Genomic DNA, 21,971 nt, shown 5'->3' with positions numbered 1-21,971 from the left:
TGCATTACGTTGAACAAGGTAGTTACTGCTTGGCGAATGTCCCCCAGTTGTGAGGCCTCCCTTTCAGACTCCATCATGGCTGACTGGTACTTTCACGTACCTGATAGGAGACTGAATTGACGAGGTCGGCCTCACTTGTGTCACTAGCCCTGACCCCGCTGAGGTTGGAACAGAGGGAGTCTAGGGACCAGGGGGACAAGAGCGCCTGAGGTGGTTGCTTGTGGCTATTGCAGATGGCCTGAGAAGGCAGTGTATCCTCTGATTTGAGTATTGTAATAGCAGACAGAGCAGGTTCTGGATAATGCCGGATGTGCAGCAGAGCAGGTAGGTAGCCAGGACACAGGACAGGAGCAGGGTCAAAGGAAGCCAAGGTCATCAAGTCGGGCAGCAAGGTACTGAATCAGTAGGAGAAGCCAAAGTCAGGAGCAGAGCCAAAGTCAGAAACCAGGATCAGGAGAGGAATCAGAGTCGGGTCAGGAACAAGCTGGGTCAGCACCAAAGGAATCACACAGGAACAGCAGGACACAGGGGAAAGCTGAAGACCAGTCAGCAGTGAATCATCATTGAGGTGCTCCTTAAATAGCCTGTCCAGCGCCGATAGGCGCGCCTGGGTCCTAGTGCCTGCCAGGTCCATCATTGGTGACAGGTGCGCCTGGGTCCTAGTGCCCGCCTCCCTGTATGCCTTGTCGGGATCCTGCGCCTGTGCAGATTCATGTGCTGCAGCGATCTTCTTGTTCCCTGACAGCGTCGCTCCTCAGGCTGCTCGTGCTTATATTTTCTTTATCCCCAAACCTGACAAGGACCATTCTATCCTGGACAACTATCACCCCATCGCCCTACTAAACTCCGACTACAAGATTTTCACTAAGATTCTGGCCAACAGACTGTCCAGATTCATCTCCAAGCTCATACACAGGGACCAAGTAGGATTTGTGCCTGCCAGACCTGATTAACCGATCTTCGACCCCTGCTATATTACTGAGTTGGGATGCTCAGGAAGCTTTTGACCGCCTTAGCTGGCCCTAAATATTTATGGTCTTGGAGAAGTTTGGCTTCCGGGGCCTGTTCGTGGTGGCCTTGAAGGTTCTTTATTCCTCTCCCTCTTCGCAGGTCAGACTGGCTTCCTTCCTCTCACCTTCTTTTCAGATGTCAAACGGTATGCAACAGGGCTGTCCATTTTCCCCCTTATTGTTTATTCTCTGCTTGGAACCGCTGGCTATCGCCATCTGGTCCAATCCCAATATACGAGGGATACATTCCCATGAACGTGAATACAAACTATCCCTGTTTGCAGACGACATCCTTCTAACACCCTCAAACCCCCTTACCTCCCTACCAGTTCTACATAAGATTTTACAACAATTTGGGGCCCTTTCGGGCTACAAAGTCAATACATCCAAAACTGAAGCACTCCCGCCACACGTCCCACCCAATGTCTTGTCTTCCCTCCAAGAGGCCTTCCCATACTGATGGTGCACCCATTCCTTAAAGTATTTGGGTACTAACCTTACTTCCTCCTACCACTCTATATATGAGGCTAATTTTCCCCCCTTATTTGTAGCCATTTCCCGTTCCTTGAAATTCTGGGATACCTTACCCATTACCTTCCTTGGACGTATCAACGTCATAAAAATGACTGTACTGCCCAAACTCCTGTACTTATTCGCGACTCTTCCCATTCCCATCCCTTTGTCCAATCTGCATTACCTCCAGAAATCTCTTACATTTCATTTGGCATAACAAACATCATAGAATTGCACGTACTGTGCTCCTCTCCTTGTGCTCTAGGGGGGGGCTTAGGGTCACCAGATATTAGACCTACTACTACGCTACCCACCTCCAATTCCTAATTTCATGGTCCACCCAATACCCCCCCCAACAAATGGACCGAGATTGAATCTTTGCAATTCTGACCCACCCATGCTCTCTTCTCTGGTCGACATCAGCGATGGATATCACTTCTTTTCAACATCTCTTGCTTGGTCCCATGCAATTCTACCTGACTATCTGGCAGAAATGTAAGGCTAAATTTGCACTGGCCTCCGATTGCTCTCCACTAACCAACATTCTTTTTAATCCCAGCCTCCTGTATAGTTTGGCCATGTCCCAAATGCTCCCTTGGGTCGCAGCCGACCTCTTCCAACTACGCCACTTGGTACACCCTGTAACTCGGAAGCTAAAATCATTCTCTGATATCCAGAAAAAACACCACTTACCTCCCCAACATTTCTATGTCTACCTTCAGATACGCCATTTTTTCTCTACCATATCACCCTCATTGACCCTTGGAAAGCCAACCCCCTTTGAGCGCCTATGTATACAGGGCCCACATCAAAGGGGTATTATCTCTACTACATATAAACTCCTTATGGATGCTTCTCCGTTATCTAATGACACTCATCACTACATGCGCAAGTGGTCCCAGTTTCTACAATGTGACATTGATCTGGTGCTGTGGAAAAAAATATTGGAAAACGCACTCAGATCTTCTGCATGCGTAGTCTATAAGGAAAAAACATACAAAATTATGATGTTGTGGTACAGAACCCCTGAAGTGCTCCATGCCGGTAACCTGAATGCTTCTCCTGCCTGCTGGCAATGTGGGAAAGAATCTGGCTCCCTCTATCATATTCCCTGGGAATGTAGGTCCATCACTCCTTTTTGGGAACAGATTTTGTCTTTACTACAATTGCAATTGCATGCCTCCCTCCCTTTCAAACCTCTGTATTTTTTATTGAGCCTGACTGCGGCCTGGAGAAGCATTCCTACGTGTTGGCTCTGCTCCATACTTCCTTCAATGTCGACTCCGTTTAAAATTATTGCATACGTTAGACAAATGGAATATCTGACCGCTTTACATGCCAGCTCGATTACTGTTTTTGAAGCAATATGGAACCCATGGGATGCCTTTACCTCTGCTCAACCTGCTCAAAATGTATGGATTTACCTGCTCTTCCACTGTTATTTTATGACCTTGTATGTTCTATACCCTTACAAGTTTCTATAATCGATGAGCTTCTTTCTCTCCTCCCTTTCTTCAAATTTAATGTATGTATATACGTACATTTGAAAATTTTCTAAAATGTTAATTAAAAAAAAAAAAAATATATATATATATACTGTATATGAACGTGTATTTATAGCCATCTGTGTTCTAGCTGGAGGAGTACCCCCCTTTTCTTATTCCATCCATCTAGCCAGGGGTGAGATTTGGTTGGAGCTGGGCTTTTGAATTGAATAATAAGATTAGTTGAAAATGTCCATAAATTACAGTTCTGTATTTCAAGATTAAAGTGTCAGGAATAACATAAGACAAATCTCTTCAATAAAAATATGAAGATAACTAAGAAAGCCAATATATGTTTGAAGATATTTTAAGAGTTTTAACAAACATGTTTGGGTTGGTGGCACCAGCCAGTATAGTAAAAATCTAACACAAAATTGTATAAAAGATGTGAAGAACAGTAAGAAGATCAATTCACATGCACTGAATAACAGACCATCCTGCTGCTTTAATACTGAGATCTATAGAAACTTATCTAGTGCCAATCTGCATTGTACTGAATATGAATGCATCTCTGTATCATCATTAGAAGAACTATGAGGACGTTTCATCTACTGGAGGTTCTGTTTTATAGCAGTGTGCTTTTCATTTTAGTATGCAGATCCATGATGAAATCTCCTACCACTGCATGTCATCTCAGAATAAGAACAACATATGATGACCATGAGGACCATTTCCAGGCTGGAGATATCATAATTGGTGGAATCTTTTCACTCAGCAGCAGGGGAGATGATGATGTCTCTCCAGAAGGACCCATCATAGGTTGTTCAAAGTAAGTTTTAGTTGATCTGATTCCTTTTGTTCTGTTGTAATGTAATTTTGAGATTTGATGCATACTGCTTTACCAAGGACAAATACATTTTAATTATATGTTAGTGAACTGTAAAGAACTTTGTAGTTTTTACAAATTAAACAGGTCCTTTCAGTAACTTCATAAATCTGCATGAAAATTAAATTCTTGACTTCACAATATATAGCAACAGAATGATTTGTCTGAATAGCTTCATGTTTCATTACTAAGCCTTAATTTACACAAGGTCATGGTTGTGATGTTTTGCATTGCAGCACGGTGAACATTATCCCCCCGATGCTTTCAGTGGGTGGTACTGTCCTCCAAACACATTGAGGGATAATTTATTTTCCAGTGAGTTGGGAATCGTATGTGTAAATATGACCCAAGAATGTATCCTTGAGCTCCAGTCCAGCAACTCTTTCCTCGGTTGAGATGATGCCATTAGTCTCCTCTTCCCCATTGATCAGACTGCAATGTTGTAACTTCCAGCAAGTGACAAGTGGGGATGATTTTGAAATTCACCAAACTTGATTTCAGCACATCATTACTGAATGAGGTGGACATGAGGGGCTGATCTCCAACTTATCCAATCATAAATCACCTGAACAAGGGGTTCTATGAATGGCGGCTGTGCTGAACATGCCTCCCCTCCCCCCTGTGATCAGTGTGCAGTGGGCTCCTGAGCAGGATCCAGAAGTCATTAACCCCCCTGGCGGTATTCCCGAGTGTAGATCGGGGTAAAGTTTCAGCACCACAAGTGGTAACCCCGAGCTACACTCAGGAATACACTGCAGCGTTGCTCCGGGATCTGTTCTTCACTTACCTTGTCCTGTGCTCCCGCGATGTCCCTCCTGCAGTGTCCCCTGTAATGTCCTCCGGCAGTTGCCAGCATCTGTCTTCCGGGTTCCGTTCCCTGCGACTTCAGGGCGTACGGGGGACAGAACTGGCGGGAAATTTGAAAGTTGTAAAAGTGACATTCACTAAATACACTAAAATCACATAGTATAACATTCCTGTATCAAACCATTTCACATACATTTTGTCCCGAGTGCTTTGTCCTGTGCCCTGCCTGCATTTTTACTGTTCTTTCTGCCTGGAAACTGAGAAACGTCCATGGCGTCCAAAAAGCGTCCCTTTAGGTCAAAAGCAATTTTAGACCGGCTAGAGAACAGCGATAGTAAATCAGAACCACTTGCAGAATTGAGTGATAATGATTCGTGGGGGAAATTCATCATCAGACATTGAAAACGATTTTGCGACTTTGCTCAGTGATGTGCGAACTTGGCGCTATATTTCAAATTTCAGTGTTTTTGGTTTGATTATATTATTGAATTAAAATTATTATTTTTTATGATTATTTATTATTTTATAATTTATGATTTCGTGTTTCAAGTTTTATCATACCCGGGATGTTTACTAGACTCTTGTTCAGACAGATTTCAGGGAGTTATTCCTAAAAATTACAGGCCTACAATAAAAAAAATACATATTTCCACGAAAAAAAATGTACTGCTTTGAGCACAGAAATACTGACATAATCATACCGCTAGGGAGGCTACATAGTGTATTGTGGATATTCTGTATGTAATAGCTCCATCTTCTACACACATTTCCACATTCCCCAACAATTCATCAAGAATAAGATACATATACATTGTGCCAATCTGGATGAATGTTAGTATGCAATACATAGAAATCCTGGAGTTCAGCTTTAATGTCTCCCTTCTCTCTGTAATACACTCATTAATGTCTCTTCTGTCACCTCCATGTTCTCCTGCTCTCTGTAATACACTCATCAATGTCTCTTCTGTCCCCTCCATGTTCTCCTGCTCTCTGTAATACACTCATCAATGTCTCTTCTGTCCCCTCCATGTTCTCCTGCTCTCTGTAATACGCTCATTAATGTCTCTTCTGTCACCTCCATGTTCTCCTGCTCTCTGTAATACGCTCATCAACGTCTCTTCTGTCACCTCCATGTTCTCCTGCTCTCTGTAATACACTCATTAATGTCTCTTCTGTCACCTCAATGTTCTCCTGCTCTCTGTAATACACTCATTAAGGTCTCTTCTGTCACCTCCATGTTCTCCTGCTCTCTGTAATACACTATTAATTATCCTCCTAATCTCGGTAATATAATGCTTATTATTTCCATGCTCTCTGTAATACTCTATTAAATATCTCCCTGCTGTTTCTAATACACTATTTAGCCACGTCTTGCCTGGCCTATTATAATAATAAGGTGGGGCAGGAACACTGTCATTCTGGGTGGATGTCCTACAATTTTCTCCTGCTCGTACACCTCGTGTACCCTTGTGTACTTGCAGCAGTGAGATCTGTGACCTACTGAGCCCACCGGGTTGTTGTACCATGTTGCTCTGCATGGTCCTGCTACCATGTGATCACTGTGACCAATCACAACGATCCTATGTCAGTTGTATACAATGGCTTTCATTCATAGCCCTGGTGTACTTTTGTGATCTGTGACTGGTCACGGTGATCACATGGTGCAGGACTAATCACAGCAGACCTGTATCATATGATAGCTTTGGCCAATCACAAAGATCACAAAAGTACATAATAGAGCATGAATGATGCCATTCATGAAAATGATTGCTTATAACAGTGACCATTACTATAATAAGCAATCATAGTTAAAAACAAATAGTGACCTCCTCCCCACAGCAGTACAGTGTTACCATGGTGACATTGTACTGCATCACCATACTTTCACCTGTCAGTGTCCCGGATCAATGCCACCAGCCATATGGTGACACTGTACTGCTCCAGTGACAGTATGTAAATAATGAATTGTTAATAATTATTTAATTTCTTAATTTTTCAAAAACTACAAATTCAAAAAGCTTGACATTCCTCTTATTAAGTTCCTTGGGGTGTTTACTTTCCATTATTATTATTTTGGGGGGCATTTGTACTGTCCAGGCATTTTAAGGTCTCAAGAAATGAGATATGTACACTCACTGATAAATCAAATACACATCTAATAAGTGAATCCCCACCCCAAAGTCACACTTTCTCCCTAGAAAGTAGAAATAATATAAAATAACCTTTCTATCACCATACCACGTGACTATACTGAATATAAACTTAACCAAATATTCTCAAAATCAGTAAATAAATGAATAAATAATTAATTAAATCCCTGAAATCAATAAAATGTCCACCAAATCAAATAAATAAATCCAGTAGGAAGGATTCCAATCCTAATTTAATCCTCGTGATACCTCCAAAAAAAGAATACTTATATAGTGCATTATCTTTCAAATAATCAATAACAATATAAAGTGCAATATTAAGTCCATGCAAAATCCAAACCACTCAAACTGTGATTATAGGTGATATTGAAAAACCAAAATGTGAACCAAAATCCAATTTTAAAGTGACCACTACAATAATTTAGTGAACACTCAATGACCACTGCAATTCATACAGTGAACACTCCGTGAACACTACAAATAGTGAAATTAAATACCATTACCCTCTGGTAGTATTCATAAGCGTATTCCATATCTCTGGTACCAGTATAGCTTCCAAGTATTCCTTCACTTCAGCAGCCCATCCTCCATAGTCCTCATAAAGTTGAAGAAGACTCTTAGAATAGATTTCCGCGTGTAGGGATAAATTTAATATAAGACTTACATTGGGGTTTAAGAATATCAGCTCTATGAATGAAAGAGAACAAGCCCTGCAGTCAAATGGGCACAGGGACCACGTTCTCCAGCAGTCTTCTGGTTTCCGTGCATGCGTCTTGACGTCACGTCTCTAACGCGTTTCGTCACTTCCGGACTTCGTCTGAAGGGATCCAGACATCCCCGAGGCCACTCCTCTTATCTTCATGTATTCAATTGACCGGAAGCTAAAGCCGCCATTTTAGATGTGGGAAAACAGTCCCCGCATACTCCTATCTTTCCCCTAACTAAAACGAGCAAGCTGGAACCACTTCTAATCTCAAAAAAACATGGAACCAACATTCTAATTACGGGCTAAACAGGAAAATTCACTATTACACATGGAACAACTATACTAAATAAAGTATACTTCTGGGAACTCACAAGGAATATTACCATAGTAAATAACTGTCTATTGCTAATACACGCAATACTCTCTATTCCATCAGTAAAGCTCCTACAGTAAACCAAAATATACATACATCAATCATTAAAAGACTTACATTGGGGTTTACGAATATCAGCTCTATGAATGAAACAGAACAAGCCCTGCAGTCAAATGGACATAGGAACCACGTTCTCCAGCAGTCAAAATTCCAGTTTCCGTGCGTGTATATCTCAGAGGGCATAGTACCCAGGAGGTTGAGATGGAATTTGGTTCCCAATGACGGACTTAATATTGAGGATTCCATTTTGGAGTGGAAAAGGTTTTTTCACACATGTGAAAAACAATTACTGAATATGTTGATAGAAAGGAAAAAGAGGAAATTGATGGTAGTGGAATCCAAATTAGTGGAGTTTTAAAAAAAGGTTGAAGGATTTAAAGATAAGAAGGATATGAATGAGTTGTTTAAGACTCTACAAGAACATTTAAATAAGAAAGATGGGGAAATTAAAATGAAGAAATATAAGAAATTTATTAGAGATAAGGGGGATTATCAGGCTAACAAGATTTATAAATGGCAGGAAACAATTATAGGAAACTGTCATTCGAATGATTCATCACCAGCTAAATCATCATTAGGGGAAAAAGATGAGAACAGGGTGTCACAAGGACATGCACCCCAGGTCTTAACAAGGAAGAATAATACACCCTCATTTCAGAAGGGGCCGGGAGTACCTAAATCACCGTTTCGGAAGAATGTGATAGGGAATTTTAAACCAATGAGTCAGTTTAATCATGGTTTTAATGTCCCGGTCCAGAATAGATTTCAGCCTTTAAAAGGTTGGAATAATAACTATTATTATAGCCCGAGAGGAAACAGGGGAAGGGGAAATTTTTTTCAGAGCGAGTACAGGGGTCACCCTCCAGGTCCACCCCCCCCAGAGGATATTATTACCAACCCCATTGGGGAAAGAGGGGACCAAGCAACCCAACCTACAGTTACAGGAGGGTTTGGGAGCAAGGATATGCCCCAAGAGAGGAGGAAGAAGAGAGACCCCTGAATCAGTTTGTAGAAAGCCACTCACAAGAAAGAGGGAATGAAAACAACAGAAAGAGAAGAGAAATGTTGGTGAAGGAATCTATAATCTGAGTTCAGTTCCACTGACCGAAAATGAAATTAAAGTTTTAGATAAAGGTTTAAAGTTTGCTCCAAAATCTAATTTGAACAAACTTGAGGTGTATATTGATATTAACAAGTATATTAGAAAATTGAATATAAAAAAAATATTTTGCCTCTTTACCGGGTCCTACATTATCTGCTAATCCTAAAACAAGGTCTAGCTATGTCCATAGTAACCTAAAGAATAGATAAACATTTAACCCTTCTAATTCCAGAAATCTGAACATAGAGGTATTTAAACAGATGGTAATAGATGACTTTTATGAACTGAATTTACATAAATTTAAGGAAGAAGAATCCCTCTATCAGGGTCTACTTGGACTAAAAAACAATTCGACCGGCAGATAAAGGAGGAGGGGTAGTAGTAATGGATAGAAGTAAGTATGAAGAGTTAATGGACTCGATTTTAAGGGATTCAGATACAGTATATACATTAAAATTTGGAAGAATCCTATCGTTTTATATAAAAAACAGCTCCAAAAATTGGTAAAGAAAGCGGAAGAAGATAAAATTTTAAATGAAAGAGAAGCTTTATATCTTATCCTTTCACGTTGCAAAGTGCCTTTTATTTATATCTTACCAAAAATCCATAAAAGTCTGACAAAACCCCCAGGGAGGCCCATTATTAATGGGATTGGCTCCATTCATTCGAGAGTGGGACAATACATAGATTTTTATTTACAGCCAGTGGTCAAAGAAATGCCTTCTTATTTAAAGGACAGCCAGGATGTCATTAATTTGCTAGAGGGGATGGAGGTCCTTCAAGAAATGTTTCTAGTTATCATTGACGTCCATTCTTTATATACTAGTATAAAACATAGTGATGGAATAGAAGCTATAAAATGGGCCTTAAAATACCATACAGATCTACGTATTAAACAAAAGAAATTTATTGTGCAATTGTTGGAATTTAGCATGAGTAAAAATTATTTTTGGTATAAAGGTGATTATTATGAGCAGAGAAAGGGTGTCGCTATGGGCGCCAAATTTGCGCCAACATCTTCTTAGCAAAATGGGAACATAAAGAAATTTATGGCAGAAATTGGAAAGGTTTGAAAATATGGAAGAGATACATAGATGACATCCTGTTAATATGGGAAGGTACAATTATTTTTAGAATTTATTGGGAAAAATGAATATGAGCTTGGTTTTACCCATAATATTAGTATGGAATCGGCCAACTTTTTAGATTTGAACATTTTTAAGTTTAATAAATTATATTTTAAAACATTTTTTAAAGAAACAGATAGAAATGGATATATTCCTACAAGTAGCTGTCACCATCCCCATTGGATTCAGGGAATACCGAAGGGACAATTCACTAGAATTATGAGAAATTGTTCCAGGTTGGAAGACTATATATTACAATCGGAATTAATTAAGGATAGATTTGTCTCTAAAGGCTATGACCCAATGAAATTGGAAAAAATTAGATTTAAAATCAGCCAGAACTATTTGGGTGATGGAAAAATTAAGAAAAATAAAGAGATTAAGGTAGATAGTAATAAGAAAGTGGAATATGCATTCATTTCTTGTTTTAATTGTCAATTTAAGGAAATAGAAAATATTTTTAAAAGACATTGGCCAATTTTAAAAAGACAATATTTTGGGATCAGTTTTACCAGTAAAACCGCCTTTTAGTTACAGAAAAACCAATAATCTAAGAAGCTCCCTAGTGAAGGGTGTCATCTCTCCTCCAAATGAGAAAGGCATTAGGATTTTTGACCTCAAAGGATTCTATCCTTGCAAAAAATGTAGGATTTGTAAAACTACGGGGACTAATAATAGGATGATTTCGTCATTCACATCGCATTCTACAGGAGAGGAATTTTCCATTCAAAAATTCATTACATGTAATACAAAGTATGTTACATATAGGGTTGGAATGTCCGTGCCAATTCCAATATATAGGGAGAACCAAAAGAAATCTTAATGTCAGATTAAAAGAACATGTAGCTGACCCTCCTGACCCTCATCAAGGCCCTCTCCTCCAATCCTCACCGACTCTTCTCCACCTTCAGCTCTCTACTCTCTTCACCCCCACCTCCACCCAGCACCTCACTCACTGCCCTTGAGATTGCCAATCACTTCAAAAACAAGATTGACACAATTCGCAAAGACATCGCCGCAACTCACACGCTCTCTCAGCCTGTCCCCTCTCACACAGCTACCCCCTCATCCCCTCTCTCCCTCGACATAACCCGCAGGGACTTCGTCTCTGCTCAAACTCCCTCCAACCCCATTCCCCCTCACTCAGCTACCCCTCATCACCCCTCTCCCACAGCCCCACCACTGCTCTGACCTCCACTTCCACCCCACCCTACATTCCTCATACTGAAGCTCCCACACCACTCTGCACCTTTGACCTTACTACCATCGAGGAAGTCTCCAAGATCCTCTCCGATGCCCGCCTCGCCACCTGCCCCCTCGACCCTATCCCCTCACATCTCTTACGACCTCCCTCCCCCTCCATCCTACGCTCCCTCACCCACATCTTCAATCTCTCCCTCTCCTCAGGCACTTTCCCCTCCCCTCTGAAACATGCACACATCACCCCCATACTTAAAAAGCCCTCCCTGGACCCTAATGACCCGAACAACCTCAGACCCATCTCCCTGCTCCCATTTACATCTAAACTCCTCGAGCGCCTCGTCTACACCCGCCTATGCTCTCACCTCAACTACAACCACCTCCTCGATCCCCTACAGTCTGGCTTCTGTCCCCTACACTCCACAGAAACCGCCTTACTCAAACTCTCCAACAACCTTCTAACCGCCAAAGCTAATGGCCACTATTCAGTGCTCCTACTCCTTGACCTCCCTGCGGCCTTCGACACAGTCGGCCACCCCCTCCTCCTCAAAAAACTACACTCCCTCGGCCTCAGAGATTCTGCTCTCTCCTGGCTCTCATCCTACCTGTCACAACGCTCCTTCAGCGTTACCTATAATGCTACCACCTCCCCCTCACTCCCCCTCTCTGTTGGGGTGCCTCAAGGTTCTGTCCTTGGGCCCCTTCTCTTCTCCATCTACACCTCCTCCCTTGGCCAACTCATACACTCTCACGGCTTCAACTACCACCTCTATGCCGATGACACACAAATCTATCTCTCAACCCCCCACCTCACCCCCTGAGTCTCTGCCCGAATAACACACCTACTGAGCGACTGGATGTCGCTCCACTTCCTTAAACTGAACCTCTCCAAAACCGAGTTTCTTGTCTTCCCCCCAGCCCGGACACCACCCCCCATTGACTTCTCCATCACATCCAACAACGCCACCATCAAACCCGCCCTGCAGGCCAGAGTACTTGGTGTCACTCTGGACTCCAACCTATCCTTCCAGCCCCAAGTCCAATCTTTAACAAACTCGTGCAGACTCCACCTCCGCAACATCGCCAAAATCCGCACGTTCCTAACCCCAGAAACCACTAAACAGCTCATCCACTCCCTCATCATATCACGACTCGACTACTGCAACTCCCTCCTCACTGGCCTGCCTCGCCGCTGGCTATCCCCGCTTCAGTCGATCCTGAATACGACTCCCAGACTCATTCACCTTTCCAACCGCTCTGTTTCCGCCACCCTCCTCTGCCAATCCCTCCACTGGCTTCCAATTGCGCAATGGATCAAATTCAAAATCCTAACACTGACGTACAAAGCTGTCCACCATACTGCTCCGAACTACATCACCGACCTAATATCCAAAGACCGCCCAGAACGCACACTCTGCTCCTCACAAGACCTCCTTCTCTCTAGTTCCCTGGTTTCCTCCTCCCATGCCCGCCTCCAGGACTTCTCCAGGGTGTCACCCATACTCTGGAACTCCCTGCCCCAACCCATCAGATTATCACCTACTCTCCTCTCCTTTAGGTGCACCCTGAAAACCCATCTCTTCAGGGAAGCCTACCCCACCCCCTGCTAACTTGCCGACCTCCTCCACTCTTCCTACTACTCCATCCCCCACAGCTATCTGTATTGTTATTGTTCTGTCACATGTTCTGTCCCCCTTTTGTAATGTACAGTGCTGAGCGAACTATTGGCGCTTTATAAATACTGTATAATAATAATAATAATAATAATCAGAGAAGCAGCAAGGAGACCCATGGTAACTCTGGAGGAGCTGCAGAGATCCACAGCTCAGATGGGGAAATTTGTCCACAGGACAAATATCAGTCGTACACTCCACAAATATGGCCTTTATGGAAGAGTGACAAGAAGAAAGCCATTGTTGAAAGAAAGCCATAAGAAGTCCTGTTTGCAGTTTGTGAGAAGCCATTTGGGGGACACAGCAAACATGTGGAAGAAGGTGCTCTAGTCAGGTGAGACCAAAATTGAACTTTTTGGCCTAAAAGTAAAACGCTATGTGTGGGGGAAAACTAACACTGCACAGCACCCTGAACACACCATCCCCACCGTGAAAAATGGTGGTGGCAGCATCATGTTGTGGGGATGCTTTTCTTCAGCAGGGACAGGGAAGCTGGTCAGAGTTGATGGAAAGATGGATGGAGCCAAATACAGGGCAATCTTAGAGGAAAACCTGTTAGAGTCTGCAAAATACATGAGACTGGGGTGAAGGTTCATCTTCCAACAGGACAATGGCCCAAAACATCCAGCCAGAGCTACAATGGAATGACTTAGATCAAAGCATATTCATGTGTTAGAATGGCCCAGTCAAAGTTCAGACCTAAATTCAATGGAGAATCTGTGGCAAGACTTGAAAAACATCAAAAAAATCCACCCCCCAAAAAAGATGGGCAGACTTGATGGCCCACTCTGTCTTTTTCTGATATCACTTTCACCAAAATTCACTGCCCACAATTCAGCCAAATCCACCAGTTGGAGGTAAATGTCAATTTACCAAAATATATTAAATTGTGTTTGATGCTGGTCCCTGTTAAATAAGGAGGAGTTTCTATTCTAATCCCTTCCTTCAATGTATCACGTTTTGTAATACAGCAATTTTAAAACTGAATATAAATGGAGGTTTATGTAATCATCCATTTGTTGCGATGGTTTGGTTTGTCAGTAAAAAAAATTCACGTTTTGAAGCCCAACTCCAGGATCATAAATCATAAGATGCACAAGCTAACTTAAGAAATTAAAAAAATAAGTTTCTGATGTGTTTTAAATAAAAATAATTTATCTTTATAGCCCATGTATCCAAACATTTATACATCTTCTCATTTTCTTCTACGCCATTGATGAAATGAATCAGAGTCCGGATATTTTACCAAATATCACATTGGGTTGGCATGCATTGGATTCCTGTATTGATGCAAGAATGGCTGTAAGAAGTGTTTTACGTATTTCATCTGGGCCAAATAAAACAGTTCCTAATTATAGCTGCATGGACCATGGACAGTTGGCTGGGGTTATTGGAGATCATTATTCCACCACAACAGTACCGGAGGCTCAAATACTTGGTGTATATGGATATATACAGGTATATTTTTCCTAATAATTGGTTGAGGTACAAATATCTGCTTTGCAGGGAGATGAAACAGCCAGATCGCTGCTCTGTGTACAGAGACCTGTGTGTTTGATAACACAGGGCTCTGCACTGTGATTGGCCATAGCTGACCAGCAGGTCTCAGCCATAAATCAATGGTTGACCCCTGCTGACAAAATCGTGCTGCGTCCAACCATAGCGCGGGTCAGCAGGCGGCATGTGCTTGCACGCCCCAAACCTGGAAGCAAGCTTTCAACATTTATTTACGTTTCTGAGCCTCCAACTGCCTACACTACTGTGATTGGGCATCAACCACTGCCCGCTGTACTTTTGCGGACAGCGGCAGCTACAGGCCATATATCAATATATGTACTAACACAGAAGGGGGCTGCAAACACCCCCCCCTGCACCCGCGGTGTCCACCGGACACAGCAGAATGTGGATCACATGATCAAAAAGCTAGCAAAGCTGTTATGAATCTATCTGATTCATAACAGCTTTGCTTCTGTTTCTGGACAGCTGTGATTGGCCCCAGCTCTCACATGGTACATGGGCCAATCACATCACCCTGTACCATGTGACCAGGTGGAGACAATCACAGATCACTGTATTTTGAACTATCATGAACTTATAGCAGAGCTTCACTCAATAGGGGAAGTTCCGCTTTAAGGATTTGTCCTGTGCTCACCGTTAAGGATTGGCACCTCTGCAGAGCGGGGAGGGAGTGCCTGAATTTGACAGGTACCTGCTCCCACTTCCGGTGCGATCGTCTAAGGTAAGCGGAAGAGAAAGTTCTCCTCCCCCTCCCTCCCTTTAGTCTTCTGGGATACGTGACAGGTCCCAGAAGACTATGGAACCATTCACAAAGTGCAGTGCTACTCGCACATGTGCAGTGGGCACCCGGCTTTGTAGCGTTTGTAGATGCTGACTTTTATTTATTTTTTTTTTATTCAACTGGAACTCCACTTTAACCCATTCATGACAGTTCAAAGCAAGCATTGCATTGCAGAACAATACTCTTCATTGCTCCTGCAATACAAAATGTAAAAAAAAAAGAGAAAATTCCTGATTAATGTGTATTTATATGTATATGTGACCTTGCATCATATCATATATATTAATACAAAACTTAGACGAACTCACATAGTCTGTAATGATATTATAAAAGGAGAATGTGGTTTGTCAGTCTAAGGAACCCATACACCTCCAATCAGATGAGGATACCTAGAGGAGCAAAGTGGCCTGACCACACATATCAAGAAGTCTATCAATAGATAAATTAACAGGCGATATGGAGACACACAGCCTATCCAGATTTTTGTCATAGATACAGTATATACATTGAGGGAAACAAATCATACTGTTGCCAGCCATCATCACTAGTCTGTGCCAAGAGTGACACTGTGGGTGGGACCAAGCAGACTCATCCAATACAAGCCGTCTACAGAAAACTAGGGGAGTGGGCGGAGGCAAGACCAGTCACCCCGTACAACCAGAGAGAGTAGCAGTGACCAGTCTATATAATAAGGAAAGTGCAGATGTATTTTCATGCTGGATTCCTGCACAGACCTTCAAGAAATGCACAAAGAACTGCAAGATTCAAGTAAGAATGGCTCTTGTATTTAGACAATATATGTGTTTAGCATAAATTTCCATGCTAAGATGTCAGGAGAATATTGTATTTTATTCTGATGATTTTCAGATAAGTTTTGGAGCGATGGACTACTCTCTAACCAACAGACACATTTATCCACATGTGTTCAGAACAGTTCAAAATGATCACATCCACAGTACTATAATAACTGAAATCCTAAAACACTTTGGCTGGACCTGGGTTGGGATATTGGTGTCAGACGATGATTCTGGGGAGAATGCGCTTCAGAGACTAACCAAGTCCATGACAGATAATGGAATTTGTGCTGCCTTCATAATTAAATTGACATCCAATATTTCTGGCAATCCATATTTTTCAACATTCAAAACTTTACAAAACTCTAAAGCCAGTGTGATAATCATGTACGGATCCTTTTCTGTCCTCTTTTTAAATTTTTTGGTACTTAATGAAAAAGAGCTCTTTGACAAAACCTTCATATTTCCTCCATCTTGGACCTCCAGTCCTTTGAACGAAGTCGCAGATTTTCTGGAAATTAATTGTAGCTTGGCTATAGAACTTTCTCTGCTGCGGACTATAAGAGCTGAGGATGTTTTTCACAGCATTCAAAAATACCCCAAAATTGCTCATATACTGAATTTCATATTATTCCAGCAATCTATGTCCCTTGGTGAACATGGAAGTACTTTCTTTGCAATGAATAGCACAATGAGTGGAGAAAATGAAACTATAGAATTTGTTGCACCCAATGTAAATAAATTCCTGTCCTCAGGTGTGGCTCCATATGTGTACTATGCAGTAGAAGTCTTGGCTAAAGCTCTGCACAATAGGCATTTATTTCTAAAATGGAAGTATGAAGAAGAAAACATTGATTACAAGGTAAGAAAGTGACAATGAACCAATCATTTTAAATGCTTTTCTATATAACTACTTGATGACTGTAACTTCTGATCCGAGATCTCCTCTGTGGCAAATGGGCACAGAAGCTAAAAACATTACATCCCTCCCAGGTTCAGAGCTGTCATTCCCAAGCACCTGAAGCTGGGTAAGCAGCTAATCAAGCACAATATGTACTTGATCTGCTGCAGTGGAAAACATGGGTGACATTGATCTTTCCATAAGGAGAACCTAACCTGCCTATACCATCACATAGGAGGCTTATTAGCTAGAGTTTAATAAAAAAAATGTTACCAAAGTAAATTTTAATTAAAAAAAATGTAAAAACCTGTGAAAGCACCCCATTACCCAACACCCACACACTGGGTACACATGTATGTAAACAGCAATTGTCACACACACGCAAGACATTGTTGTGAATATCGGAGCAAGAGCAATAAAGGCTGTTAAAGCATCGGTTGTGGGCAGTTTGAAGTACTGTAGTTTTTTGCCAGTGCATGGGCGCTTGTTTACTCAACACAACCCCATATCCCCCCCCCCCCCAAAAAAGAAAAAAATATTTAAATTGTGCCTGCGTGTACTAAAATTCACTTTAATCTATTTTTTCCTGAAGATATGTTTTGATCAACAGTTGCCCAAATTTCATGCAACATAGAAAATTGCAACTGCCACTATTTTGTTCTACAGAGTCCTTGCTTTCAGAAAATATATACTTGTTTGGGTGTTTGAAGTAATTTTCTATCATGACATGCAAATTTCAATATTTCTGTGAAAAAGTAAAAAAAAGTGCTTCCACTGACATGAGCCTCCTTTCTAGGAATACCTTGTTGCCGGGTAATTCACCTACTTACCACCTAGGCAACAAATGCATGCACAGTCTATCTGCAGTATAATTTCATGAAAGTAATGACTCTTAAATGGTTCTGCCAAATATTTTGGGGTTGATTGTAAGCAGGGGTCCTCAAATATTTCAAACAAAAGGCCAGATCCCTGTCCATCCAATTGTTTTGGGGCCAGACTGTGGCCATTGGAAATTAGAATTTAAAAAAATGATCCAGTGTCTGAGGTCAGTGATTAGTGCAACTGTGTCAGTGTTTAGAAGGATTAATATATATCAATCAATGTGTCAGTGGTTAGTGGAAGTAATATTTGTCCCAGTTTTAGTGGGTGTAAACAATGCCAATGTAATTAGTACTCTTGTGTTGGTGAGAGTAATAAGTACAGTTGTGGCCAAAATTATTCAACCCCCACTGAAATTGAGTGTTTTGGCCAGTTTGACATTGCTTTTGATCATTCAGTCATCTTGCTTACATTTACATTAAAGAGGCACTTGTAGGTCAGACAAATATAACATAACAGTTATAATGAAATAACCACAAATGTCTTTTCTGTGCTCACAGCATTATCAGTTTTATTCAACCCCCAAGTGACATTCAATCTTAGTACTTAGTACAGCATCCTTTTACAGTTATAACAGCTTTTAAACGTGAAGCATAGCTTGACACAAGTGTCTTGCAGCGATCTACGGGTATCTTCGCCCATTCTTCATGGGCAAAGGCCTCCAGTTCAGTCACATTCTTAGGCTTGCGCACTGCAACTGCTTTCTTTAAGTCCCACCAGAGGTTCTCAATCGGATTTAAGTCTGGTGACTGCGATGGCCACTCCAAAATGTTCCAGCCTTTCCTCTGCAACCATGCTCTAGTGGACTTGGAGGTATGCTTGGGATCATTGTCCTGTTGAAAGGTCCAACGTCTCCCAAGCCTCAGGTGTGTGACGGACTGCATCACGTTTCCATCCAATATCTCCTGGTACTGAAGAGAATTCATGGTACCTTGCACACGCTGAAGCTTCCCTGTACCTGCAGAAGCAAAACAGCCCCAAAGCATGATTGACCCTCCACCATGCTTCACAGTAGGCAAGGTGTTCTTTTCATCATAGGCCTTGTTCTTCCTCCTCCAAACATAGCGTTGATCCATGGGCCCAAACAGTTCTAATTTTGTTTCATCAGTCCACAGAACACTATCCCACAACTTTTGTGGTTTGTCCACATGGCTTTTGGCATACTGCAGTCGACTCTTCTTATTCTTTGGAGACAGCAAGGGGGTACGCCTGGGAGTTCTGGCACGGAGGCCTTCATTACGCAGTGTGCGTCTTATTGTCTGGGCTGAAACTTCTGTACCCACATCTGACAAATCTTTTCTCAGTTCCTCAGCAGTCACACGGGGACTTCTCTCCACTCTACGCTTCAGGTAGCGCACAGCAGTCGAAGTCAGCATCTTCTTTCTGCCACGACCAGGTAGCGTTTCAACAGTGCCCTTTGCCTTGAATTTGCGAATGATGCTTCCTAAGGTGTCTCTTGGTATGTTTAACATCTTTGCAATCTTCTTATAGCCATTGCCCTTCCTGTGAAGAGAAATCACCTCTTCTCTTGTCTTCCTGGACCATTCTCTTGCCTTCACCATGTTTGTAACCACACCAGTAAATGTCTAGAAGGAGCTGAGTATCACAGTCATTTTAAAGCTGCCTAATTGGTGCTTATTATGCTTGATTGCTGCTCGGTGACATCCACAGGTGTTTTCAATACCTGATGGAAAGCACCTGTATGAACCTCTGTTCTTCAGAGTGGTAGTCTTTAAGGGGTTGAATAATTGTGGCAATGAAGAAACCACATAAGAACCATTTACTACTGTATTACATAAACAATTGATGTCATTTTAGTTGCATTTGGGTAGTTACAACGTCCTTGTAGGATTTGATTCTGAATACAATTCCAAATGTACACTATAGTCCCTAAACCCCTTTACAGCATTGGGGGTTGAATAATTTTGGCCACAACTGTATATCTGTATTGATAGTAGTAATGCACCCCCCTTTGTCATTCCGGGTCATAAATGCCTTGGTGTCGATGGTCAGTAGAAGAAATTAAAACCCGTGTGTCAGTGGCCAGTGGGAGCACTAAATACACCTATACCGAGGGTCAGAAGAAGTAATAATTTTCTGTGTGTCAGTAAGAATAATAATTGCCCCTATATCAGTGGTCAGTAGACTAATCATTTCCTTTGTGTTTGTAGGAAGCATACATTTAGTAATAACTTAAGTGCCCCATCACTGGTGTCAGAGGGAGGAACATAGTGCCTCATCACTGGTGTCAGAGGGAGGAACATAGTGCCTCATCACTGGTGTCAGAGGGAGGAACATAGTGCCTCATCACTGGTGTCAGAGGGAGGAACATAGTGCCTCATCACTGGTGTCAGAGGGAGGAACATAGTGCCCCATCACTGGTGTCAGAGGGAGGAACATAATTCCCTATCACTAGTGTCAAAGAGAGGAACATAGTGCCCTATCACTGATGTCAGAAGGAAGAACATTATGCCTTATCGCTGGTGTCAGTGAGTGGAACTCAATGCCCCTTAAATGGTGTCAGTGGGAGAAAAATAATGCCCCATCAATGGTGTCAGTGGGAGGAGTATAGTTCCCCATCATTTTTCATTAGAGGTGAGAAGACAACGCCCTTTAATTGGTGTTCAGTAGAGCATACCTAGGTGCATGCCTTATATCCCCAGCCACTCGTTGTGGTAACATCACAGCAGAGATGATACAAAGAGACCACTCCCCAACCTGATGAGCCTATTTTTGTGATAGAATTCTGGGTGCAGGGATAATAAAATAAAAGAAGAAGATATCATGTTATTATGTCCACATCCCACCAATATATAAAACAAGAAAGATTTTGTAGCAACGGGAGTGTAGGAAGGCATACACTTAGTGAGAGAAGCCAACATAAAGAATATATACCAGAAACCACCAAGTTTATTGTACAAAATTTAAAAAAGACATAGCAGTGACCACATCCATGTAATATCATACCAGTAAACGGTATGCAGCGCTAAAAGGGGTAATAAATTACATATATAATCCTGAGTGCAATGATAAACCCAGAGTCAGTGTAACCTGATTCATAGAAACCCATCCATAAGAACAGTCCTCATTAGGAGTATATAGTGATCAGGGTAGAATAACAGTATCACAGTAGCGTATGGTGCATGCCAATTCCCATTAAACTTGTGGAAAAATCCGGTATAATTATGCGCTTACCACAGCAACATACAAACTGAGCGTTGTATGTATATTGATGGACATCAAGGTCTGGTCCGCAGAATGGGGCAGCATACGGTGACCATGACAAACCCTTGGGAATGACTGAATCCTCAAGCGAAATCCTCAGACAAGGGACACCTCAGGTTACACCAATAGGTCCAACGAAGTCCACTCATGTTGCTTTCTTCATGCTTCCAAGAGTCTCAAAAGTCTATGACAAAGCTCGATAACAGCACCTGCAGCATTTGAGGAGCTTTTATTTAGAGCTGGCTTTGCTTTGGTTTGGAAGTATGAGAGTAACCAAACTGTTTTGTAAACAAAATGTTTCTTGTTGGGTGCAGGAATACTCTGCCCAGCACCCACTGCCACTTAATGCCTCCCTTCCTCCATTTTTTCATATGAAAGTCTTGCATGTGGGGCCTTTTCATTGCAGCGGTTGGTTTCGGGCAACCAGTGGGTCATGGTTTGGGAACCGATGTATTCAAGGAATACAGACTGTTCACTGCACACGATGAAGCCACTGTACACTTATTTGAATACCAATAAAAATGTATAGGAAATAAAGTAAATAAAATTTTTTTGTTTTTTTATGTCATAAAATTATATGACTAAAATTAAAGATTAGCATGAATTTTCCCGTGCCATTCCCACCACTGATGAAATTAAAACCTTGGGACCTTACTTTTTCTGGCTCCATGTTTGAAATACGTTCCACAGCTTCATTAGACACTAGACTGACAAGGCCTGCTTAGAAGGTGTGAGTTGGGATTTTGTATTTGACCCACACATGTATGAGGGCCAGTTTAGAC

General features: G+C 41.8%; 1 protein-coding gene across 1 annotated transcript in view; it reads left to right on the top strand.

Moving 5' to 3' along the window:
* The first annotated feature begins 301 nt into the window (after nucleotides 1-301).
* The window catches only part of LOC149451013 (vomeronasal type-2 receptor 26-like), a 31,116-nt gene continuing 9,446 nt past the window's right edge, over nucleotides 302-21,971 (top strand). The window contains exons 1-5 of the mRNA XM_089691155.1: nucleotides 302-324; nucleotides 746-923; nucleotides 3,745-3,836; nucleotides 14,258-14,549; nucleotides 16,258-17,046. Coding sequence (XP_089547281.1) covers nucleotides 302-324; nucleotides 746-923; nucleotides 3,745-3,836; nucleotides 14,258-14,549; nucleotides 16,258-17,046 — 1,374 coding nt within the window. The remainder of the gene's footprint in view (nucleotides 325-745; nucleotides 924-3,744; nucleotides 3,837-14,257; nucleotides 14,550-16,257; nucleotides 17,047-21,971) is intronic.

This window comes from Staurois parvus, unplaced genomic scaffold (genome assembly GCF_062004578.1).
Source record: "Staurois parvus isolate SC_StPar_1 unplaced genomic scaffold, SC_StPar_1.0 ptg000552l, whole genome shotgun sequence".
Taxonomy (NCBI): Eukaryota; Metazoa; Chordata; class Amphibia; order Anura; family Ranidae; genus Staurois; species Staurois parvus.
Note: the sequence above shows the minus strand (reverse complement) of the source record. Positions and strands in the feature narration are given on the sequence as shown.